At 49.5% G+C, this 19,865-nt stretch overlaps 1 protein-coding gene across 3 annotated transcripts in view; it reads left to right on the forward strand.

Annotated features, from left to right (window-relative positions):
• The window catches only part of CMTM8 (CKLF like MARVEL transmembrane domain containing 8), a 53,403-nt gene that overhangs the window by 24,483 nt on the left and 9,055 nt on the right, over positions 1 to 19,865 (forward strand). For 2 of the 3 annotated variants that reach the window (XM_064169814.1, XM_064169813.1), the window contains exon 2: positions 13,663 to 13,836. The exons of the other annotated variant lie outside the window; for it this stretch is intronic. In XM_064169814.1, coding sequence (XP_064025884.1) covers positions 13,663 to 13,836 — 174 coding nt within the window. The remainder of the gene's footprint in view (positions 1 to 13,662; positions 13,837 to 19,865) is intronic. 3 annotated transcript variants of the gene reach the window in all.

Here is a 19,865-nt window from a genome sequence, read left to right on the forward strand (position 1 = left end):
GGCTGCTCCTTGTGGTCCCTTCCAACCCTGACTGATTCTGTGATTCTATGAAATCTAAGCTGCCTGCTCTAGGTCTGTGTTTGCTGATGCTAGCTCTGAGCTCAGGCATTCCATGTGTATGTTGCAGGTGAAGCAGCATTTGATCATTGTAATACACTGAGGTGGACAGTATGGTTTCTCTTACATCTTCTCAGCTGCAGTGAGGCAAAGTCCCACGCCACAGACAACTCCTCACACAGTACTTTCTGTGCTGCCAGTGAAGTCAACAGTGGTGGGTAGAGAATGAGTACCTTTGTGATTTATTCCTTTCAGACCGTAGACTCATTAGGGCAATAGGAAATTGTGGTATGCTCCTGCATCTTGCTCAGGTACTATCATCTTTGTGCCTAGGCAGTACTGCAGTATTGCAGCACCCGTTCTTATCAACAAAATAAGTGTCCTGCTTGCATGCCAGCCACTAACTGCCTTCCTCCCTCTGCTCTCCGCAGTAAGACTTCATCATTTTTTGGGCACTCCTGCAAACTGGCTCAGCCTCTCAGTGTGAATCCTTTTGTAAGTGCAAGCTGATACTCATATTGACTTGTGCTGCAGCCAGCTGAGTGTATCCCCACTGCTTGCTGATCTGGAGAATGAATGTCATGGTCCAGACATTAGGAATTAGGCCTTCTTTACTGACTCGGGGGCAGAGAGGTCTGGTCACTGTTTTTGTTTGGTGAAGGTGCTCTTGGAATCTTTCCTGAGGATCTGGAGTAGATGTGGGAGGACTTTGCTGCTCCAAGGAGCCATTGGATCTGTCACCTGTCTGAATTCTTACCCCAGAATAGGCATGCTTGAGATTGAATGAAATCTCTACCAGGGCACCTTGACCCATTCGAAGCCTGAGTCAGGAGGTTTCTCTGTGCAGGTTCTTCTTGTGGTAGGATTTCTACTAAAATACTGAGTAAGAATCATAGAAACATAGAATCAAGCAGGTTGGAAAAGACCTCCAAGATCATCCAGTCCAATTTATCCCCCAGCCCTATCCAATCAACTAGACCATGGCACTAAGTGCCTCATCCAGGCTTTTCTTGAACACCTCCAGGGATGGTGCCTCCACCACCTCCCTGGGCAGCCCATTCCAATGCCAATCACTCTCTCTGCCAACAACTTCCTCCTAACATCCAGCCTGTACTTTCCCTGGCACAACTTGAGACTGTCCCCCCTTGTTCTATTGGTGGTTGCCTGGGAGAAAAGGCCACCCCCCACAATGCTCCTTTTGAGCATATTTTGCTACTTTCAGTAGTTTTCTGGGTTAGCTAACTAAAAACAACCCCGTGGGGGAGTTCTCTCAAGTGATGGCTGGTGCTGACAGTGCTGTGAACCTGTGATGAGAGGTGCTTAGGGGTGCTGGCAGAGTCAAGAGCATGACAGTTTGAAGACTGGTGGGAGGACTCAGTGCTGGGACTGGCTGCTTGAAAAGCAATTTGAAATGTGTTCAGAGAACTTTAAGGAATTGTGTGAGAAGAGAAGTGGCTGAATGTTGCAGGGGTTTTGTGAATGGAAATGCTTTCACAGGTAGGAGAGACATGAGATCTGTAGCTGCTACTCAGTTTGACACAGTTCCATTGTACCGTGTGAGCGATAACATTCCTTGGTACGTCCATGATGACCACCGTGAGCATTGGGGGGGGGTTATATTTCAGTAGGAAGGCAGGTGTGACACTGGCAAAAACATGCAGAGGTCAAAGAAAGATTTGCTTATGAAGAGCCCAAGTTCTCACCTATGGGACTGTCTCACAAGAAGACAGTCCAAGTGAATCACAAACCTTTCCTTCACTGAGCAGCTCTTAGCAAAATGAATGCTTCCAACTTCCGATGACACCAAATGCTTATGGGGGAAAAGGGATATGCACTGTTTTCAGTCATGAGGAGGAGGATGGTAGTGACTGGCTGATGACAACTTGGGTAATGCTTTGTTTCAAAGCAGTGAGACTGTCAAAGAGAAACAGTAGGCTAAGGCAGTGTAGTGGTGAGGTTATTGAACAATATATTAAACACGGTCCTTGAAATTCTGAAGACACTTAAGAAGGGATCTTTTATCTCTCAAAATGTAGCTGAAAGATATTTTCTTTGTTTTCTTTTCATCTTTACTCAATATTAATAGAAATCATAGAATCATAAAATGGTTTAGGTTGGAAGGGACCTCAAGGATTATCGAGTTCCAGCTCCCTACCAGAGGCAGGGACACCTTCCCCTAGAACAGGTCACTCCAGGCATCATCCAACCTGGCCTTGAACACCTCCAGGGAGGGAACAGCCACAGCCTCCCTGGACAACCTGTGCCAGTGTCTCACCACCCTCACTGCAAACAACCCTTTCCTAACATCTAGTCTAAATCTCCCCTCTGCCAGTTCAAACCCATTCCCCCTTGTCCTGTCATTACCAGACCTTGTCAATAGTCCCTCCACAGCCTTCCTGTAGCCCCCTTCAGATACTGGAAGGCCACTCCAAGGTCTCCTCAAAGCCTTCTCTTCTCCAGGCTGCACAGCCCCAACTCTCTCAGCCTGTCCTCAGAGCAGAGCTGCTGCAGCCCTCTCAGCATCTTGGTGGCCTCCTCTGCACTGGCTCCAACACTTCCATGTCCTGCTTGTGTTGGGGGCTCCAGAACTGCACCTAGGACTGCAGGTGGGGTGTGAGGAGAGCAGAGCCAAGGGGCAGAATCCCCTCCCTTGCCCTGCTGCCCACACTGCTCTTGCTGCAGCCCAGCACAGGGTTGTGTCTGGGCTGCACTCACCCTGCAGGCTCCTGTGGAACTTTTCATCAGCCCAGACCCCCAGGGCCTGTTCCTCAGGGCTGCTCTCAGCCATTCCCTACCCAGCCTGGAGCTGTGCTTGGGATTGTGCCCACCCAGGTGCAGGACCTTACACTTGGCCTTGGTGAATGCCATGAGGTTGGCCTGGGCATATCTCTGCAGCTTGTCCAGGTCCCTCTGGATGGATCCCTTCCCTCTAGCAAGTGGACTGTGCCACACAGCTTGGTGCCACCTGCAGCCTTGGTGAGGGTGCACTGATTCCTCTGCCCATGCCACTGACAGAGCTGTTGAAATCTTTTTGAAGTTTGAATACCTCTGGTTTGAAAAGTTAAATTTTAAATCACATTTGTCACCCTGGGGTTTTTTTTTGCAGCACAAGCAAGACTTTAATGTCTTATATGTTAGTCTGATTTGATACTTGACTTATTTATCCAGTACTTGTATTTTTCCTTAGGCATTTTTCTCTCTGAACATCAAAATGCAATTTTCTAAATAACAGGGAAGAGTTTTGTGGTTTGGGTTTTTCAAGACTGGTTTTGTTTGGGATTGGTGGGGCTTAGTTTATATTTAGGTTGGTTTGAAGTAAAACAATTTATCCTTATTTTTAGTAGTTTGTGGATAAACCTGCATCTGATATTGCTGTGGTACCCAATACAGAAGTAAACTATCAAAGTTGCAGACACTCTAACTTAACATAACTCATGTGAAAGATTTCTGTGCGCGTTTTTGCTTATTTAGAAGGTTTCCTTTCAACCTGCAGGGCTTTGGAACTGCATGCAGATTGCCAGCTTGATGGTTTTACTTAGTATCTGAAGCCTGAGCGGGTGCCCTCCTCTGAAAAAAGCAGGGATGGTTCTCTCTCTAGTGGCAGAAGGCAGAACTGTTGTATGGCACTTCAGAGATACCGTACGGGAGCACAGAACATCTGATTGAAAGATGTTAAGTGCAGTGTAAACATTTACTCCATTTAGCCAGAAGGACAAACCCAACTCATTCTGTGTCTGTCAAATACAAGACACTTAAACCTGCCTGTTCTTACAACTAGCTGGCCTGGACATGGCTCACAGGAACAGTAGAGGAGGAATGTCCTGGTTTCCCCGTTTTACTCTTCATGTAACTTCTCCTCCCCACCTCCTGATACTCAGTATAAGTTCCTGAGTCTTGGTGTGTGATCCATGTCATAACAGGTTTGGGAGTTTGTTAGTCTTACCAAATGCTTCTGAACACCCAAAGGTTGGTTGTGTAATTCAGCATCAAATAAAGGGGGCAGAGGGGCTGTAGTGCTGAGCTGCAGGTCTGGCTGCCCCCAGGGATTCTCACCTTCTTGGTGCATGATGAAAAGCATTTCCAACCTTGGCTTCCAAAGGGCAGCAAAAGGTGAGATAAGAGACTAGGGAGCATGCATGAGAAATGTTCCTGCTCTTCCTGCCCATGAGTCTCCCTGGGGTATTTTTGTCTGCAAAATGTAGCCAGTGGAAGAAAAGGTTGAGACATTCACAGGCTGCTTGTGCTGCTACTACCACAGCTTCTAGCTTGTGATTTAGTAGTGAAATAATAATGTGCACTAATTTAGGTTGGTCTGTTTCTTCTAGTTGTAAATAGCCTTTAATGGGAGAGAGAAGCAAGGTGTCTTGCTTCCTGCTTGCTGCATTGTCTCCGTGTTTAAGTGACGTGAATACAGCAGACAAAAGTTGCTGCAAACATACAACACTTCTACTCTCCTTCTACCAGCATTTCTGTGTGTGCCAGTGGCAGCTCTGTGTGAATCTTACAGTACTTAGGTATACAGAGAACTCAAATTGTGCCAGGGAAAGTCTAGGCTGGATGTTAGGAGGAAGTTGTTGTCAGAGAGAGTGACTGGCATTGGAATGGGCGGCCCGGGGAGATGGTGGAGGCACCATCCCTGGAGGTGTTCAAGAAGAGATTGGATGAGGCACTTAGTGCCATGGTCTGGTTGACTGGATAGGGCTGGGGGATAAGTTGGACTGGATGATCTTGGAGGTCTCTTCCAACCTGGTTGATTCTATGATTCTATGAACTGCAATGGTCCTAGGGAGCATCTGTAGGATAAAGAATCTGAAAAGCTTTAAGCATATATGCCAAATAGGTTTGCTGGGGGGTGTGTGTGGTGTTATTATTATTTCATGAAGCCTTGGATTTTTAATCCCAGTCAGCTTTGCCACAGTGAGCCTTCCTTTTCCCTTGAAAGGGTTGCATAAACATTTTCAAGTCTATTGCTGAATTAACCACTCAAGATGAAGGCAGCAGAATTTCTAATGCTGGTGTCACTGGAGAGGAGTCACAACACTATGAGCTTTTGAAATGGCTTGCAAGTATCAATTAAATTCTGCAGTTCTTAAGCTGCTTCAGAAAGCAAACCTGGATACACAGATTAAAGATCACACCTGCTGACGTGTTCCCAGTGACAGGAGACAAGCTGAGACTCATCTGCTAGACAGCAAAAGCTTTGTTTTTTAAGTGACTAAATTGTCTGATGCTTTTGAAGCACTTGGCACTGCAGAAAAATTATGCCTCTTATTTAAGAGTTTGAATATGAAACTAAGCATCTAATTTTAAACCTGCACAGTCGATAATATTGAACCTCTCTGCAAGTTTATTTCCTTTTTATGCATCTGCCAACTGCTGAAGTATGCATTAGTGCCTTTGGCAGGTGAATGCGTTCTAGCAAAGGAGGTACCTAAGCAAGGGACACCCAAATGATCACAAAATAGATGTCCAAGGTGAAACCAGAGACTGCAGTCATCAAAGGAAAATACTTGCCCTTGTCATTGTGATGGCCTGGGAGTTCCCCACCCCCCCACTCTTATGAAATCACCCAGGCTAGACTCAGCTGGCTGGAAAGTTAAGGAATGAAGCTTTATATTCACAGCTCAACACAACAGACAAGCAGAGAGTTACAACAGTTACAGCTACAGACAGAAATAGACAAGGTAAAGGTGATACAGAAACACAGCAGCACTGCCAGAAACCAGAGTGCCCAGGAGGGGCTCCCAACCACCCTTCCACCTTCTCCCACCCCTCTGCCTTATCCCAGACTTTGCCTTATGTTAAGGTGAGCTGCAAGGTTTGGCAAGGAGGGTTAGAAAGCAGAAGGATTAGTTACACAGGAGCAGCCCAGGGAAAAAGCACAGGCTCCAACAGAGACACACAAACACTGTGTTATCCGTGTTTTGTGTTCTTGTTTTTATACATCTCACAAGCCCATGGGTGCAGCAGACACCAGCATTGGTTCCTTTCCACAGCCTAGCATCTATGTTTTATCACTAAAACATTCCCATTAGCATAAAGCCAGCACAGTCATGTACCAACAGGTGAAGTCATCTGACTTGAAAAAATAGACACAGCTAGTGGAGCATCTTTTAGTCCCAGATCTCAGCATCTGCTTTTATGGATTACCACATGCATGATTTCCTTGATGAGTTTTCCTCCCTTTCTCAGAGTATTTTTGATGGGATGTTCCTGTAATTCTTAATAAGCATATTCTGATTTGCTCATAAACTAAAGTCAAATATTTAGCTGTTACTCTAGCATGACTGCTTAGAATCATAGAATCAGCCAGTTTGGAAGAGAGCTCCAAGCTCAGCCAGTCCAACCTAGCACCCAGCCCTGGCCAATCAACCAGACCATGGCACTAAGTGCCCCAGCCAGGCTTGGCTTCAACACCTCCAGGCACAGTGCCTCCACCACCTCCCTGGGCAGCCCATTCCAATGCCAATCACTCTCTCTGACAACAACTTCCTCCTAACAGCCAGCCTAGACCTGCCCTGGCACAACTCCAGACTGTGTCCCCTTGTTCTATTGCTGGGTGCCTGGCAGCAGAGCCCAACCCCACCCGGCTACAGCCTCCCTTCAGGTAGTTGTAGGCAGCAATGAGCTCTGCCCTGAGCCTCCTCTGCTGCAGGCTGCACACCCCCAGCTCCCTCAGCCTCTCCTCACAGGGCTGTGCTCCAGGCCCCTCCCCAGCCTTGCTGCCCTTCTCCCAACACCTTCCAGCACCTCAACACCTCTCTTGAACTGAGGAGCCCAGAACTGGACACAGCACTCAAGGTGTGGCCTGAGCAGTGCTGAGCACAGGGGCACAAGAACCTCCCTTGTGCTGCTGCCCACACTGCTCCTGAGCCAGCCCAGGATGCCATTGGCTCTGCTGCCCACCTGGGCACTGCTGCCTCCTCTGCAGCTCCTCTCTGCCAGCACTCCCAGGTCCCTCTCTGCCTGGCTGCTCTCAGCCACTCTGGCCCCAGCCTGTAGTGCTGCTTGGGGTTGTTGTGGCCAAAGTGCAGAACCCTGCACTTGGCCTTGTTTGGTCTTATCCCATTGGCCTCTGCCCACCCATGCAGCCTGGCCAGGTCCCTCTGCAGGGCTCTCCTACCCCCCAACAGATCCACAGCTGCTCCTAGCTTGATGTCATCTGCAAACTTACTGATAATGATAATTACTGATAATGATAATGAGGCACAGGCCTTTCCCAGTTGCTGAGTGAAGCTCTCTCCCTGTCTTTCAGCTGACTTGAAGCACTGAAGGTAGATGTAGACTGTGCACACCAAATTACTGTGAGCACACCCCAGGTACTGCTGCTGCTGCTCCTTGCTTTACAGTACTGCATACCTAGCACTCACCAGATTCTGCATACTAGGTGCTCATCAAGATGTCATTTGAGTACAGTTATTCCCCCTGAGGAAGCTTGTTATCCAATCAAGAGGAGAAGTGGCATTCTCAGCTGCAGTAGATGCACAAGTGTCATCCAGTTTGCGCTCAGCTGTCGAGCGGCAAACGTGCAATGTAAGGCGCAGTCAGAATATTAGGAGGCAGGCTTTTGGCATGGCAGAAGCTCTCAGTATTTCACATGCTGAGAAGACAAGCTAATCACAAAGGACTTGTCTAGCTGTCTGTGTTCCTTGGACTTGGTAGGTGTCTTGCAGATGCTGACAGCCAGTGTGAAGTTCAATGTGTTGTGTATGTTTACGCATGCAGTAAAACCGTTTGCTGTGCCGAAGTGAATTGTTTGCCCTGAGACCATCTGACCTTTGCAGATCTAATCAAGAAATCTGAAATGTTAGCTCAGCCTCTCAGCTGCAGTAATACACAGCAAGAATACATCTAGGTCTAACTGAAAATGTCAGATGGGCTCTGGTATCCAACCCATCAGAGTTCCCATGCATACAAACCAAGAGTTGGTTGAGGCTATAAATCTGTAAGGTCCGTGGTGCATCTCAATTGCTTAGGTAAATTGTTCAGCCATAGCTACAAGCTAAAGCATGCATTAAAGGCAGTTCTTTGGAATACAGCTGTTTGCATATTAGAATCAGAGAATCATAGAATCAACCAGGTTGGAAGAGATCTCCAAGATCATCCAGTCCAACCAATCCTCCATCCCTAGCCAGTCAACCAGACCATGGCACTAAGTGCCTCATCCAATCTCTTCTTGAACACCTCCAGGGACGGTGCCTCCACCACCTCCCTGGGCAGCCCATTCCAATGCCAATCACTCTCTCTGCCAACAACTTCCTCCTAACATCCAGCCTAGACTTTCCCCGGCACAACTTGAGACTGTGTCCCCTTGTTCTATTGGTGGCTGCCTGGGAGAAGAGGCCACCCCCCACCTGGCTACAATGTCCCTTCAGGTAGTTGTAGACAGCAATGAGGTCACCCCTGAGCCTCCTCTTCTCCAGGCTAAAGGATTTTCAAAGGGGGTGGGTGGGGGGTGGGGTAATAAGACCAGGGTAGAATGCTTCTGGGAGAAATAGTGACCAGGGAGAGTACCAGAGCTCCAGTAAGTGTCCTGCCAGCTTTGTTGTGTGGTAATGTATGCTTAGTGGTCTCATCTAGCCTCTTTATCCTAAGGAAATGGAATTTTGGTGTCTAACCACTCCATTGAGATTGTTTAATCTTAAAGCAGGCATTATGCTAAAAGCCAGTTGCTTTTTAATCTAATCATGGGCAGTGCCTGCAGTTTGAGGCATTATTAACTGAACTGCTACAGTTAGTAAAATGTGGTTGGAAACAGAATTAAATTGAACTATTGGAACAGTTGCTGAGCTGATAACTTTGAATTAAAGAATAGTCTGTGTTTTAAACGACCTAATTAATGCCGTCTGAAGTGGCTTTGTGAGGTAATGCTGCCCTCCCCTGGTGTCCTGCAGGAAGTAGGAGCAAGTTCTAGGGGCTCCTATCAAAGAGAAATTGCTGAATTGGTGAAAACGTTAGAAAAACACTTCTTTGAAAGACCTTTCATAGAATCAGCCAGGTTGGAAGAGACGTCCAAGCTCATCCAGCCCAACCTAGCACCCAGCCCTGGCCAATCAACCAGACCATGGCACTAAGTGCCTCATCCAGGCTTGGCTTCAACACCTCCAGGCACAGCCACTCCACCACCTACCTGGGCAGCCCATTCCAATGCCAATCACTCTCTCTGGCAGGAACTGCCTCCTAACAGCCAGCCTAGACCTCCCCTGGCACAGCTTGAGGCTGTGTCCCCTTCTTCTGGTGCTGGGTGCCTGGCAGCAGAGCCCAACCCCACCTGGCTACAGCCTCCCTTCAGGTAGCTGTAGACAGCAATGAGCTCTGCCCTGAGCCTCCTCTTCTGCAGGCTGCACACCCCCAGCTCCCTCAGCCTCTCCTCACAGGGCTGTGCTCCAGGCCCCTCCCCAGCCTTGCTGCCCTTCTCTCAGCACCTTCCAGCACCTCAACATCTCTCTTGAATGGAGGAGCCAAGAACTGGACACATCACTCAAGGTGTGTCCTGAGTAGTGCTGAGCACAGGGGCAGAAGAACCTCCCTTGTCCTGCTGCCCACACTGCTCCTGAGCCAGCCCAGGATGCCATTGGCTCTGCTGCCCACCTGGGCACTGCTGCCTCCTCTTCAGCTACTCTCTCCCAGCACCCCCAGCTCCCTCTCTGCCTGGCTGCTCTCAGCCCCTCTGTCCCCAGCCTGTAGTGCTCCTTGGAGTTGTTGTGGCCAAAGTACAGAACCCTGCACTTGGCCTTGTTAAATTTCATCCTTATGTGCCCAGGGAGGTGGTGGAGTTGCCATCCCTGGAGGTGCTGAAGCAAAGCCTGGCTGGGGCACTTAGTGCCATGGCCTGGTTGTTTGGCTAGGGCTGGGTGATTGGCTGGAGCAGATGACCTTGGAGATCTCTCCCAACCTGGTTGATTCTATGATTCTATGAAATTGCCACATTCAGGCAAAATTTTCCCAGTTTGGTTTGCTTGAGGATTTCTCTGGAGTGTCAGTTCTTGTCTACTACTTAAGGGAAGGTTGCCTGGGAGATGTTTTAAGATCTGTGTGACATAATGACATTGACAACCTGACATGTTCTGGTCCAGCAGCACGTTACAATGGTGGTGGCTGTTGGTATATTTTACTACTACCATTTATGGAGCACCTCTGCTATGAGGACAGGCTACAAGAGTTGGGGCAAAATACTCTGTTCCAGCCTAACTCCAGCTACCCTCTGTTTTTCAATGGCCAGCTTAACCTTTACTTTTTCCCCACAGCAAACTGCTGGCTAAGCTGTCAGCCCATGGCTTGGATGGCAACACTCTGTGCTGGGTTAGGAACTGGCTGGAGGGCTGAGCCCAGAGAGTGGTGGTGAATGGTGCCACACCCAGCTGGCAGCTGTCCCTGGTGGTGTCCCTCAGGGATGAGTGCTGGGCCCCATCCTCTTTAACATCTTCATAGATGATCTGGATGAGGGCATGGAGTCAGTCATCAGCAAGTGTGCAGATGACACCAAGCTGGGGGCAGATGTGGCTGGGTTGGAGGGCAGAAGGGCTCTGCAGCAGGACCTTGACCGCCTGGACAGATGGGCAGAGGCCAATGGGATGGGGTTCAATAGCTCCAAGTGCAGGGTGCTGCACTTTGGCCACAGCAACCCCATGCAGAGATACAGGCTGGGGTCAGAGTGGCTGAGAGCAGCCAGACAGAGAGGGATCTGGGGGTGCTGATTGATACCCACCTGAACATGAGCCAGCAGTGTGCCCAGGTAGCCAAGAGAGCCAGTGGCATCCTGGCCTGCATCAGCAATGGTGTGGTCAGCAGGAGCAGGGAGGTCATTCTGCCCCTGTACTCTGCACTGGTTAGACCACACCTTGAGTGCTGTGTTCAGTTCTGGGCCCCCCAGTTTAGGAGGGACATTGAGATGCTTGAGCATGTCCAGAGAAGGGCAACGAGGCTGGGGAGAGGCCTTGAGCACAGCCCTACGAGGAGAGGCTGAGGGAGCTGGGATTGGTTAGCCTGGAGAAGAGGAGGCTCAGGGCAGACCTTATTGCTGTCTACAACTACCTGAGGGGAGGTTGTGGCCAGGAGGAGGTTGCTCTCTTCTCTCAGGTGGCCAGCACCAGAACAAGAGGACACAGCCTCAGGCTGTGCCAGGGGAGATTTAGGCTGGAGGTGAGGAGAAAGTTCTTCCCTGAGAGAGTCATTGGACACTGGAATGGGCTGCCCGGGGAGGTGGTGGAGTCGCCGTCCCTGGAGCTGTTCAAGGCAGGATTGGACATGGCACTTGGTGCCGTGGTCTGGCCTTGAGCTCTGTGGTAAAGGGTTGGACTTGATGATCTGTGAGGTCTCTTCCAACCCTGATGATACTGGGATACTGTGATACTTTGCTCCACCCTGTGTTGCAAATCTGGCTGTAGTAGTTTGAAAGTAATTTAGCAGGAAGGCTGGGGAGGGACTTTTGACGAGGTCTCGTAATGACAGTATGAGAGGGAATGGGTTTAAACTGGCAGAGGGGAGACAGAAAGTAGATGTTAGGAAAGGGTTATTTACAGTGAGGGTGGTGAGACACTGGCACAGGTTGCCCAGGGAGGTTGTGGAGCACAGAATCACCCAACGTGATCTTTGATCACGTTGGGTGATTCTGTGCTCCACAACCTCCCTGGAGGTGTTCAAGACCAGGTTGGATGAGGCCTTGAGTGACCTGTTCTAGTGGGAGGTGTCCCTGCCTATGGCAGGGGCTTGGAAATGAATGATCTTCGAGGTCCCTTCCAACCTAAACCATTTTCTGATTCTCTAGAAAGGTTCTAGGAGTTGCTCTGTGTCTGTGGTTCCTGCCAGTCCACAGAACAGGCTTGGAACATTTGGAGATAGACCTGCAACTATTCAGTTACCTGTAACTGTGGCAGATGGGACCTGAAGATCCCACTGGTCCTTCACACACTTCTGTTTTCTGAAGTTATTTGGCTGTTGGCACATCAGTAGTATTTACCTGCGTAGGCATAAGCTGGTGAACCACAATAAATAATCCTTTTGAGAGCTCACTGTCAAACCACTGCAAGTTTGGCTCCCTAATAGTTAAAGGTGAGCTGAATCAGCACTGACATGCTGCATTCTGCCTTTCTCTTTGTGACCCTGTCAGAGTAAAATCAGTTTTATTTGTTCTTCCCTGTTGTTAGATTAATATTCTGTCAGTGTAACTTCCTAACTCAGCTCATCAAATGCTTGTGTGAATGGGAGCAGTAGGTCATGGAACAGGTCATCTTGGGTGCCATCACAAAGCACCTGCAGGATAGCCAAGGGATCAGGCCCAGCCAGCATGGGTTTAGGAAGGGCAGGTCCTGCCTCACCAACCTGATCTCCTTTTATGATCAGGTTACCCGCCTGGTGCATGTGGGGCAGGCTGTGGATGTAGTCTACTTGGACTTCAGCAAAGCCTTTGACACTGTCTGCCACAAGAAGCTCCTAGCCAAGCTGGCAGCTCATGGTTTGGACAGATTCACTCTGTGCTGGATCAAGAACTGGCTGGATGGCAGAGCTCAGAGAGTGGTGGTGAATGGTGCCACATCCAGTTGGCAGCTGTCACTGGTGGTGTGCCCCAGGGATCAGTGCTGGGCACAGTCCTGTTCAATATCCTTATTGATGACCTGGACGAGGGGATTGAGTCCAGCATCAGTAAGTTTGCAGATGACACCAAGCTAGGAGCAGGTGTTGATCTGTTGGAAGGTAGCAGAGCCCTGCAGAGGGACCTGGCCAGGCTGGATGGGTGGGCAGAGGCCAGTGGGGTGAGATTTAACAAGGCCAAGTGCAGGGTTCTGCACTTTGGCCACAACAACCCCAAGCAGCACTACAGGCTGGGGACAGAGTGGCTGGAGAGCAGCCAGGAGGAAAGGGACCTGGGGGTACTGATAGATAGTAAGCTGAAGATAAGCCAGCAGTGTGCCCAGGTGGCCAAGAGAGCCAATGACATCTTGGCCTGCATCAGGAACAGTGTGGGCAGCAGGACAAGGGAGGTTATTCTTCCCCTGTACTCAGCACTGGTCAGACCACACCTTGAGTACTGTGTCCAGTTCTGGGCCCCTCGATTCAAGAAAGATGTTGAGGTGCTGGAACATGTCCAGAGAAGGGCAACGAAGCTGGTGAGGGGCCTGGAGCACAAATCCTATGAGGAGAGGTTGAGGGAGCTGGGGGTGTTTAGCCTGGAGAAGAGGAGGCTCAGGGGTGATCTTATTACTGTCTACAACTACCTGAAGGGGCATTGTAGCCAGGTGGGGGGTGGCCTCTTCTCCCAGGTAACCAGCAATAGAACAAGGGGACACAGCCTCAAGTTGTGCCAGGGTAGGTATAGGCTGGATGTTAGGAAGAAGTTCTTCACAGAGAGAGTGATTGGCATTGGAATGGGCTGCCCAGGGAGGTGGTGGAGGCATCGTCCCTGGGGGTCTTCAAGAAAAGCCTGGATGAGGCACTTAGTGCCATGGTCTGGTTGATTGGATAGGGCTGGGTGCTAGGTTGGACTGGATGATCTTGGAGGTCTCTTCCAACCTGGTTGATTCTATGATTCTATGATTCCTTGCCCTTGAACAAATGTGTGACTTCTAAGACTGTAACAGTTTTCTTTCTTCTCCATAACTTTTGCAGGTGTTGGGGCTGCTGGTGTGGACCCTGATTGCTGGGACAGAATACTTTCTATACCCAGCATTTGGCTGGGTGATGTTTGTAGCTGTGTTTTACTGGGTTCTTACCATCTTCTTTCTGATCATCTATATGACTATGACCTACACCAGGATTCCCCAGGTGCCATGGACCACAGTGGTAAATACATCCATTCTTTTTGTTTTGTTTTACATGTGATGGGATATGAAAACAACAAAATCTCAGTGCATTCTGGAGTTGTAGTGAACTGGCTGCACTTGTGCTTTTTGCACATTTCCCCCCAGTTACTGTGGCTAGATACCAGCAGCATTTATCCTTCTTGCTAACCTGACCCTACTGAGATAGTTTTTCACAGTGTCACAGTATCCCAGTATCATCAGGGTTGGAAGAGACCTCACAGATCATCAAGTCCAACCCTTTACCACAGAGCTCAAGGCCAGACCACGGCACCAAGTGCCATGTCCAATCCTGCCTTGAACAGCTCCAGGGACGGCGACTCCACCACCTCCCCGGGCAGCCCATTCCAGTGTCCAATGACTCTCTCAGGGAAGAACTTTCTCCTCACCTCCAGCCTAAATCTCCCCTGGTGCAGCCTGAGGCTGTGTCCTCTTGTTCTGGTGCTGGCCACCTGAGAGAAGAGAGCAACCTCCTCCTGGCCACAACCTCCCCTCAGGTAGTTGTAGACAGCAATAAGGTCTCCCCTGAGCCTCCTCTTCTCCAGGCTAACCAATCCCAGCTCCCTCAGCCTCTCCTCGTAGGGCTGTGCTCAAGGCCTCTCCCCAGCCTCGTTGCCCTTCTCTGGACACACTCAAGCATCTCAACGTCCCTTTTAAACTGGGGGGCCCAGAACTGAACACAATACTCAAGGTGTGGTCTAACCAGTGCAGAGTACAGGGGCACAGTTCACCATTTCCTTCAGCAGCTGATGTGCTGTCTTGACTTTTAATGATGTCTGTGGGGCCCCCTTTAAAGCAGGTATGCAGGGAGTGGAGTGATGCAGAGAGATGCAGAGAAAGAGGAACAGGCAGTCCCTCTGCTTTTATGGGACAGGAAGGGGGGGGGAGTGGGCTAACCATCACCTGGTGGTGTTCAGACTCATCCCTGGGGAGGAGTCAAAGCCCTAGGGCCAGGTTCAGGGTTACTCCCCCTGGAGTGTTAACCCTATACACTGTGTGACTGATACTCAAGCACAGGGGCTTCTTTTTCTCCCTGTACTACTTGGTTCCTGTGAACAATTGGTCTGTTGCTGCCCCTGAGGTAACAGACTTGGCCATATGGCTTAAACAGCAGAAATGCCTACTTGACTAAACACCATGTGTTGGAAGTGGGACCCTGGCCCTGAAAACGTGAGTCTGCCTCTGCTAAAGTAACAGCAGAGTTGGTTCAGAGGCAGCAACGGTCTGACAATCCATGTGTGACTTACTGTGGTGCTGAGAATTAGTGTTCTATACATGCAAAATGTGGGCCATGCCATCCCTTGCATTTATCTCAAGACCTAATGCAGATCAGATAAAGAGCTAATGTAGTCACAGGACAAAATCTCAGCTTTTGTAACCTGACCATGCCTGGCTGGTTGTGCCTCTCAACAGTGTAACTTGGGCTCCCCAGTTCAAGAGAGATAGGGAGCTGCTGAAAAGAGCCCATCCGAGAGCCATGAGCATGTCTGGGGGCCTTGAGCATCTCCCCTACGAATGGAGACTGAGAATCCTGGGGCTGTTTAGTCTGGAGAAGACAGAGGAGATCTTATCCATGTGTACAAATATCTGTGGGGTAGGTGTCAAGTGCAGGGGCCGATCTCTTTTTGGTGGTGTGCAGCAATAAGACAAGGACCAACAGCTACAAACTGGAACATAGAAGGTTTCACCTGAACATAAGGAGAAACTTCTTACAATGAGGGTGACAGAGCCCTGGAACAGGCTGCCCAGAGAGCTGTGGAGTCTCCTGGAGACTTTCAAAACTGGCCTGGATGCATTCCTATGTGAACTACCTTAGAGGATCCTGCTGGGCAGGACATAATGGCCTCTAAAAGTCCCTTCCAACATCTAAGGTTCTGTGATTCTGTGATTGTTTGCATGAATTTTATAACAGGATGGTGTTCAGGTTAATAGATTCTAAAAGTCATCTCATCCAAGTGGCTACTTGTGACCAATTAAAGAATTACTATGAATTTTAGTCTTCTGTTTGTCTGATACAGTAAAGTACGTTGGGAGGGGTTGCCCCTTGTTTGCTTTTTGTTTTGTTCTAGCTGAAGATTATGGACTAGGATTATTGGCTAGGATTCTGTTCTATTTATGATAAAATATATTTGAGTTCTGTGTTGCAAATAGCTTCTTATCACCTCTGTTGTGTACAGGAAGGAGACTCGTCCTGCCCTTTGCTGCTTTAATAAATAGCCAACTATAGCAACTACTAAGAACAACCAGAATCATGTTCAGATAAAATCATAGAATCAACTAGGTTGGAAGAGAGCTCCAAGCTCATCCAGCCCAACCCAGCACCCAGCCCTGGCCAATCAACCAGACCATGGCACTAAGTGCCCCAGCCAGGCTTGGCTTCAACACCTCCAGAGATGGTGCCTCCACCACCTCCCTGGGCAGCCCATTCCAATGCCAATCACTCTCTCTGACAACAACTTCCTAACAACATCCAGCCTAGACCTCCCCTGGCACAGCTTGAGACTGTGTCCCCTTGTTCTGTTGCTGCTTGCCTGGCAGCAGAGCCCAACCCCACCTGGCTACAGCCTCCCTTCAGGTGGTTGTAGTCAACAATGAGCTCTGCCCTGAGCCTCCTCTGCTGCAGGCTGCACCCCCCCAGCTCCCTCAGCCTCTCCTCACAGGGCTGTGCTCCAGGCCCCTCCCCAGCCTTGCTGCCTTTCTCTGGACACCTTCCAGCACCTCAACATCTCTCTGCAATGGAGGAGCCCAGAACTGGACACAGCACTCAAGGTGTGGCCTGAGCAGTGCTGAGCACAGGGGCAGAAGAACCTCCCTTGTCCTGCTGCCCACACTGCTCCTGAGCCAGCCCAGGATGCCATTGGCTCTGCTGCCCACCTTGGCACTGCTGCCTCATCCTCAGCTACTCTCAGCACCCTACTAGCACCCCCAGCTCCCTCTCTGCCTGGCTGCTCTCAGCCACTCTGGCCCCAGCCTGTAGCACTGCTTGGAGTTGAGGCCAAAGTGTAGAACCCTGCCCTTGGCCTTGTTCAATCTCATCCCATTGGCCTCTGCCCACCCATGCAACCTGTCCAGGTCCCTCTGCAGAGCTCTGCTACCCTCCAACAGCTCCACACCTGCACCTAGCTTGGTGTCATCTGCAAACTTACTAATGTTGGACTCAACCTCCTGGTCCAGATCATCAATAAAGATACTGACCAGCAATTATCATTAAGGCTACAACACTGCTATATAAATGTTGGGTTATTTCCATTACAGCAGTAAACATTTACATTTAAAGGTGTGGGTTTCTTCCCATTGCATTAGATGTAAGTAAAGTACCTTCAAAGAGAAAGCATCTTTGTATCCATTTGGATGCAGCTTTAGGCATCACCCTTTTTCACCAGTTTAACACTGGTACCAGACAACAGCTGCATGTAAATAAATTGCCTCTGATCTATGTGGTGGACAAGCTTGGAGTGTTTGACTTGTTTCTACTTCATATTGAGTGCACTTGGTGCCATGGTCTAGCCTTGAGCTCTGTGGTTAAGGGTTGGACTTGATGATCTGTGAGGTCTCTTCCAACCCTAATGATACTGTGATACTGTGAGTGTATTTCTTGCTCTGAGCTACAAAGATGCTGTAGATAAGGCCACATAAACGTAGGTTCAAAAGGTAGTCTTCTTTTATAGTAAAGGTAGTAGGAAGAGAAAACAAAAGCAAGATAAATAAAGGACACCTGCATTCCAGCTTCTTTTGCCCTGAGGTATTAAAAGAGCTGTTGGGAACACGTCTGGCTGGCCAAGAGGAATGTTTGTTCTCTTTTCAGAGACATGTTGTTGATGTCTTAGTTCAAGAAAGCATGGACACACCTTTGTGAGTGAGATTACACCCACCTAGTCTGATGTATCCTGAATTTCAGTCTCTGATAGTTATTGCTCTGCCTCCTTAGGCCACAGTTATCTCAAGCTGTGCCTACTGAATGCAGTATCCAAAATTCCATGTGGATTCCTCTGCCATAAATTAACTTTCTGCAGGTTAAGCACATCACCAGATTGCTTGAGATGCAGTTATTTTTACTGCAAATGAACCCAAAGGACATACTTCCAAACTGACTCTACTAAATAGTGCAAGTTCTTTGCTAAAACAATCAATGGAAGCTTTTAAAATCTGGTAAATTGGAGTTTAAGAAGCAGATGGTAATTTAGCATGAACCATTTGGTTTGAGTAATGCACTGGCAGTAAAGGCCCAGTCAGCCTGCACTGCATTCCATCTTCCCCAACAGTGTTATTTCCCAGGGCAGCACTTCTCAAAAATTATGTGCTTTTATCTTTTCTACATGACAAGGTAGTGCAGGGCTTTGTAGCTTCCCAGGGTAATTGAGTCTTTTTGGAATGGGAAATCTGAAAATAACAACAGTTTAGGCAATCACATTTGGAGTTTGGAAATCAGCTTTACAGAAGTGCTTGGAACTGGCGGTTGTTGGCATCTCATCCTGAAACCAAGCTTGATGGTTTATTGCTGCAATGTCCAGGTGAGATCTGGGGGTACAGATAATACCTTTTGCTAGGTCCACTTGATGGTAACAAGTGAGATAAGCCCCACTCTTTTCTAAGTGCATGAACAGCTCCAAGTGCAGGGTGCTGCACTTTGGCTACAACAACCCCATGGAGAGATACAGGCTGGGGTCAGAGTGGCTCGAGAGCAGCCAGACAGAGAGGGATCTGGGGGTGCTGATTGATACCCACCTGAACATGAGCCAGCAGTGTGCCCAGGTGGCCAAGAGAGCCAGTGGCATCCTGGCCTGCATCAGGAATGGTGTGGCCAGCAGGAGCAGGGAGGTCATTCTGCCTCTGTACTCTGCACTGGTTAGACCACACCTTGAGTGTTGTGTTCAGTTCTGGGCCCCCCAGTTTAGGAGGGACATTGAGATGCTTGAGCGTGTCCAGAGAAGGGCAACGAGGCTGGGGAGAGGCCTTGAGCACAGCCCTACGAGGAGAGGCTGAGGGAGCTGGGATTGGTTAGCCTGGAGAAGAGGAGGCTCAGGGGAGACCTTATTGCTGTCTACAACTACCTGAGGGGAGGTTGTGGCCAGGAGGAGGTTGCTCTCTTCTCTCAGGTGGCCAGCACCAGAACAAGAGGACACAGCCTCAGGCTACACCAGGGGAGATTTAGGCTGGAGGTGAGGAGAAAGTTCTTCCCTGAGAGAGTCATTGGACACTGGAATGGGCTGCCCGGGGAGGTGGTGGAGTCGCCGTCCCTGGAGCTGTTCAAGGCAGGATTGGACGTGGCACTTGGTGCCATGGTCTGGCCTTGAGCTCTGTGGTAAAGGGTTGGACTTGATGATCTGTGAGGTCTCTTCCAACCCTGATGATACTGGGATACTGTAATTAGACCTCATGTGCTAGGCTTTGGGCTCCATCTAAGCGTTCAGGTACTGCCCACCACTCCTCATGGAAAGATGGGGAAGTGGCCTAGTTCTAAATGCCCTAAGGGCTCAAGGGCTTAGGAATGTGCATGCCCTTCAGCCTGCTCTGAAAACTCAAAGAAGGCTTTCTGCATGGAAAGTCTTCCATAGGCAGTGATGGCCTGGAGGTTGGCCTGCTGACAGAGGATGGCACAGCATGCTGCGTTCTGGAGGGACCTGCACTTGGGAAAGCAGGCTTCCCTTCACATGGCTGTGAACTCTGTGCAGCACTGGAGCTTGTGGCACTGAGTCTGAAGTGAACTCTGCCAGCATCAAGTGCCCTGGAGATGGACTACCTTCCATACCAACATACAACATAGAATCAGTCAGGGTTGGAAGGCACCACAAGGATCAGCCAGTTCCAACCCCCCTGCCATGCCCAGGGACACCCTACCCTAGAGCAGGCTGCACACAGCCTCATCCAGCCTGGCCTTAAATACCTCCAGCCATGAGGCCTCCGCCACCTCCCTGGGCAACCCATTCCAGCCTCTCACCACTCTCATGCTCAACAACTTCCTCCTCATGTCCAGTCTGAGTCTCCCCACCTCCAGCTTTGCTCCATTCCCCC

Source organism: Pogoniulus pusillus, chromosome 32, assembly GCF_015220805.1.
Source record: "Pogoniulus pusillus isolate bPogPus1 chromosome 32, bPogPus1.pri, whole genome shotgun sequence".
Classification (NCBI taxonomy): Eukaryota; Metazoa; Chordata; class Aves; order Piciformes; family Lybiidae; genus Pogoniulus; species Pogoniulus pusillus.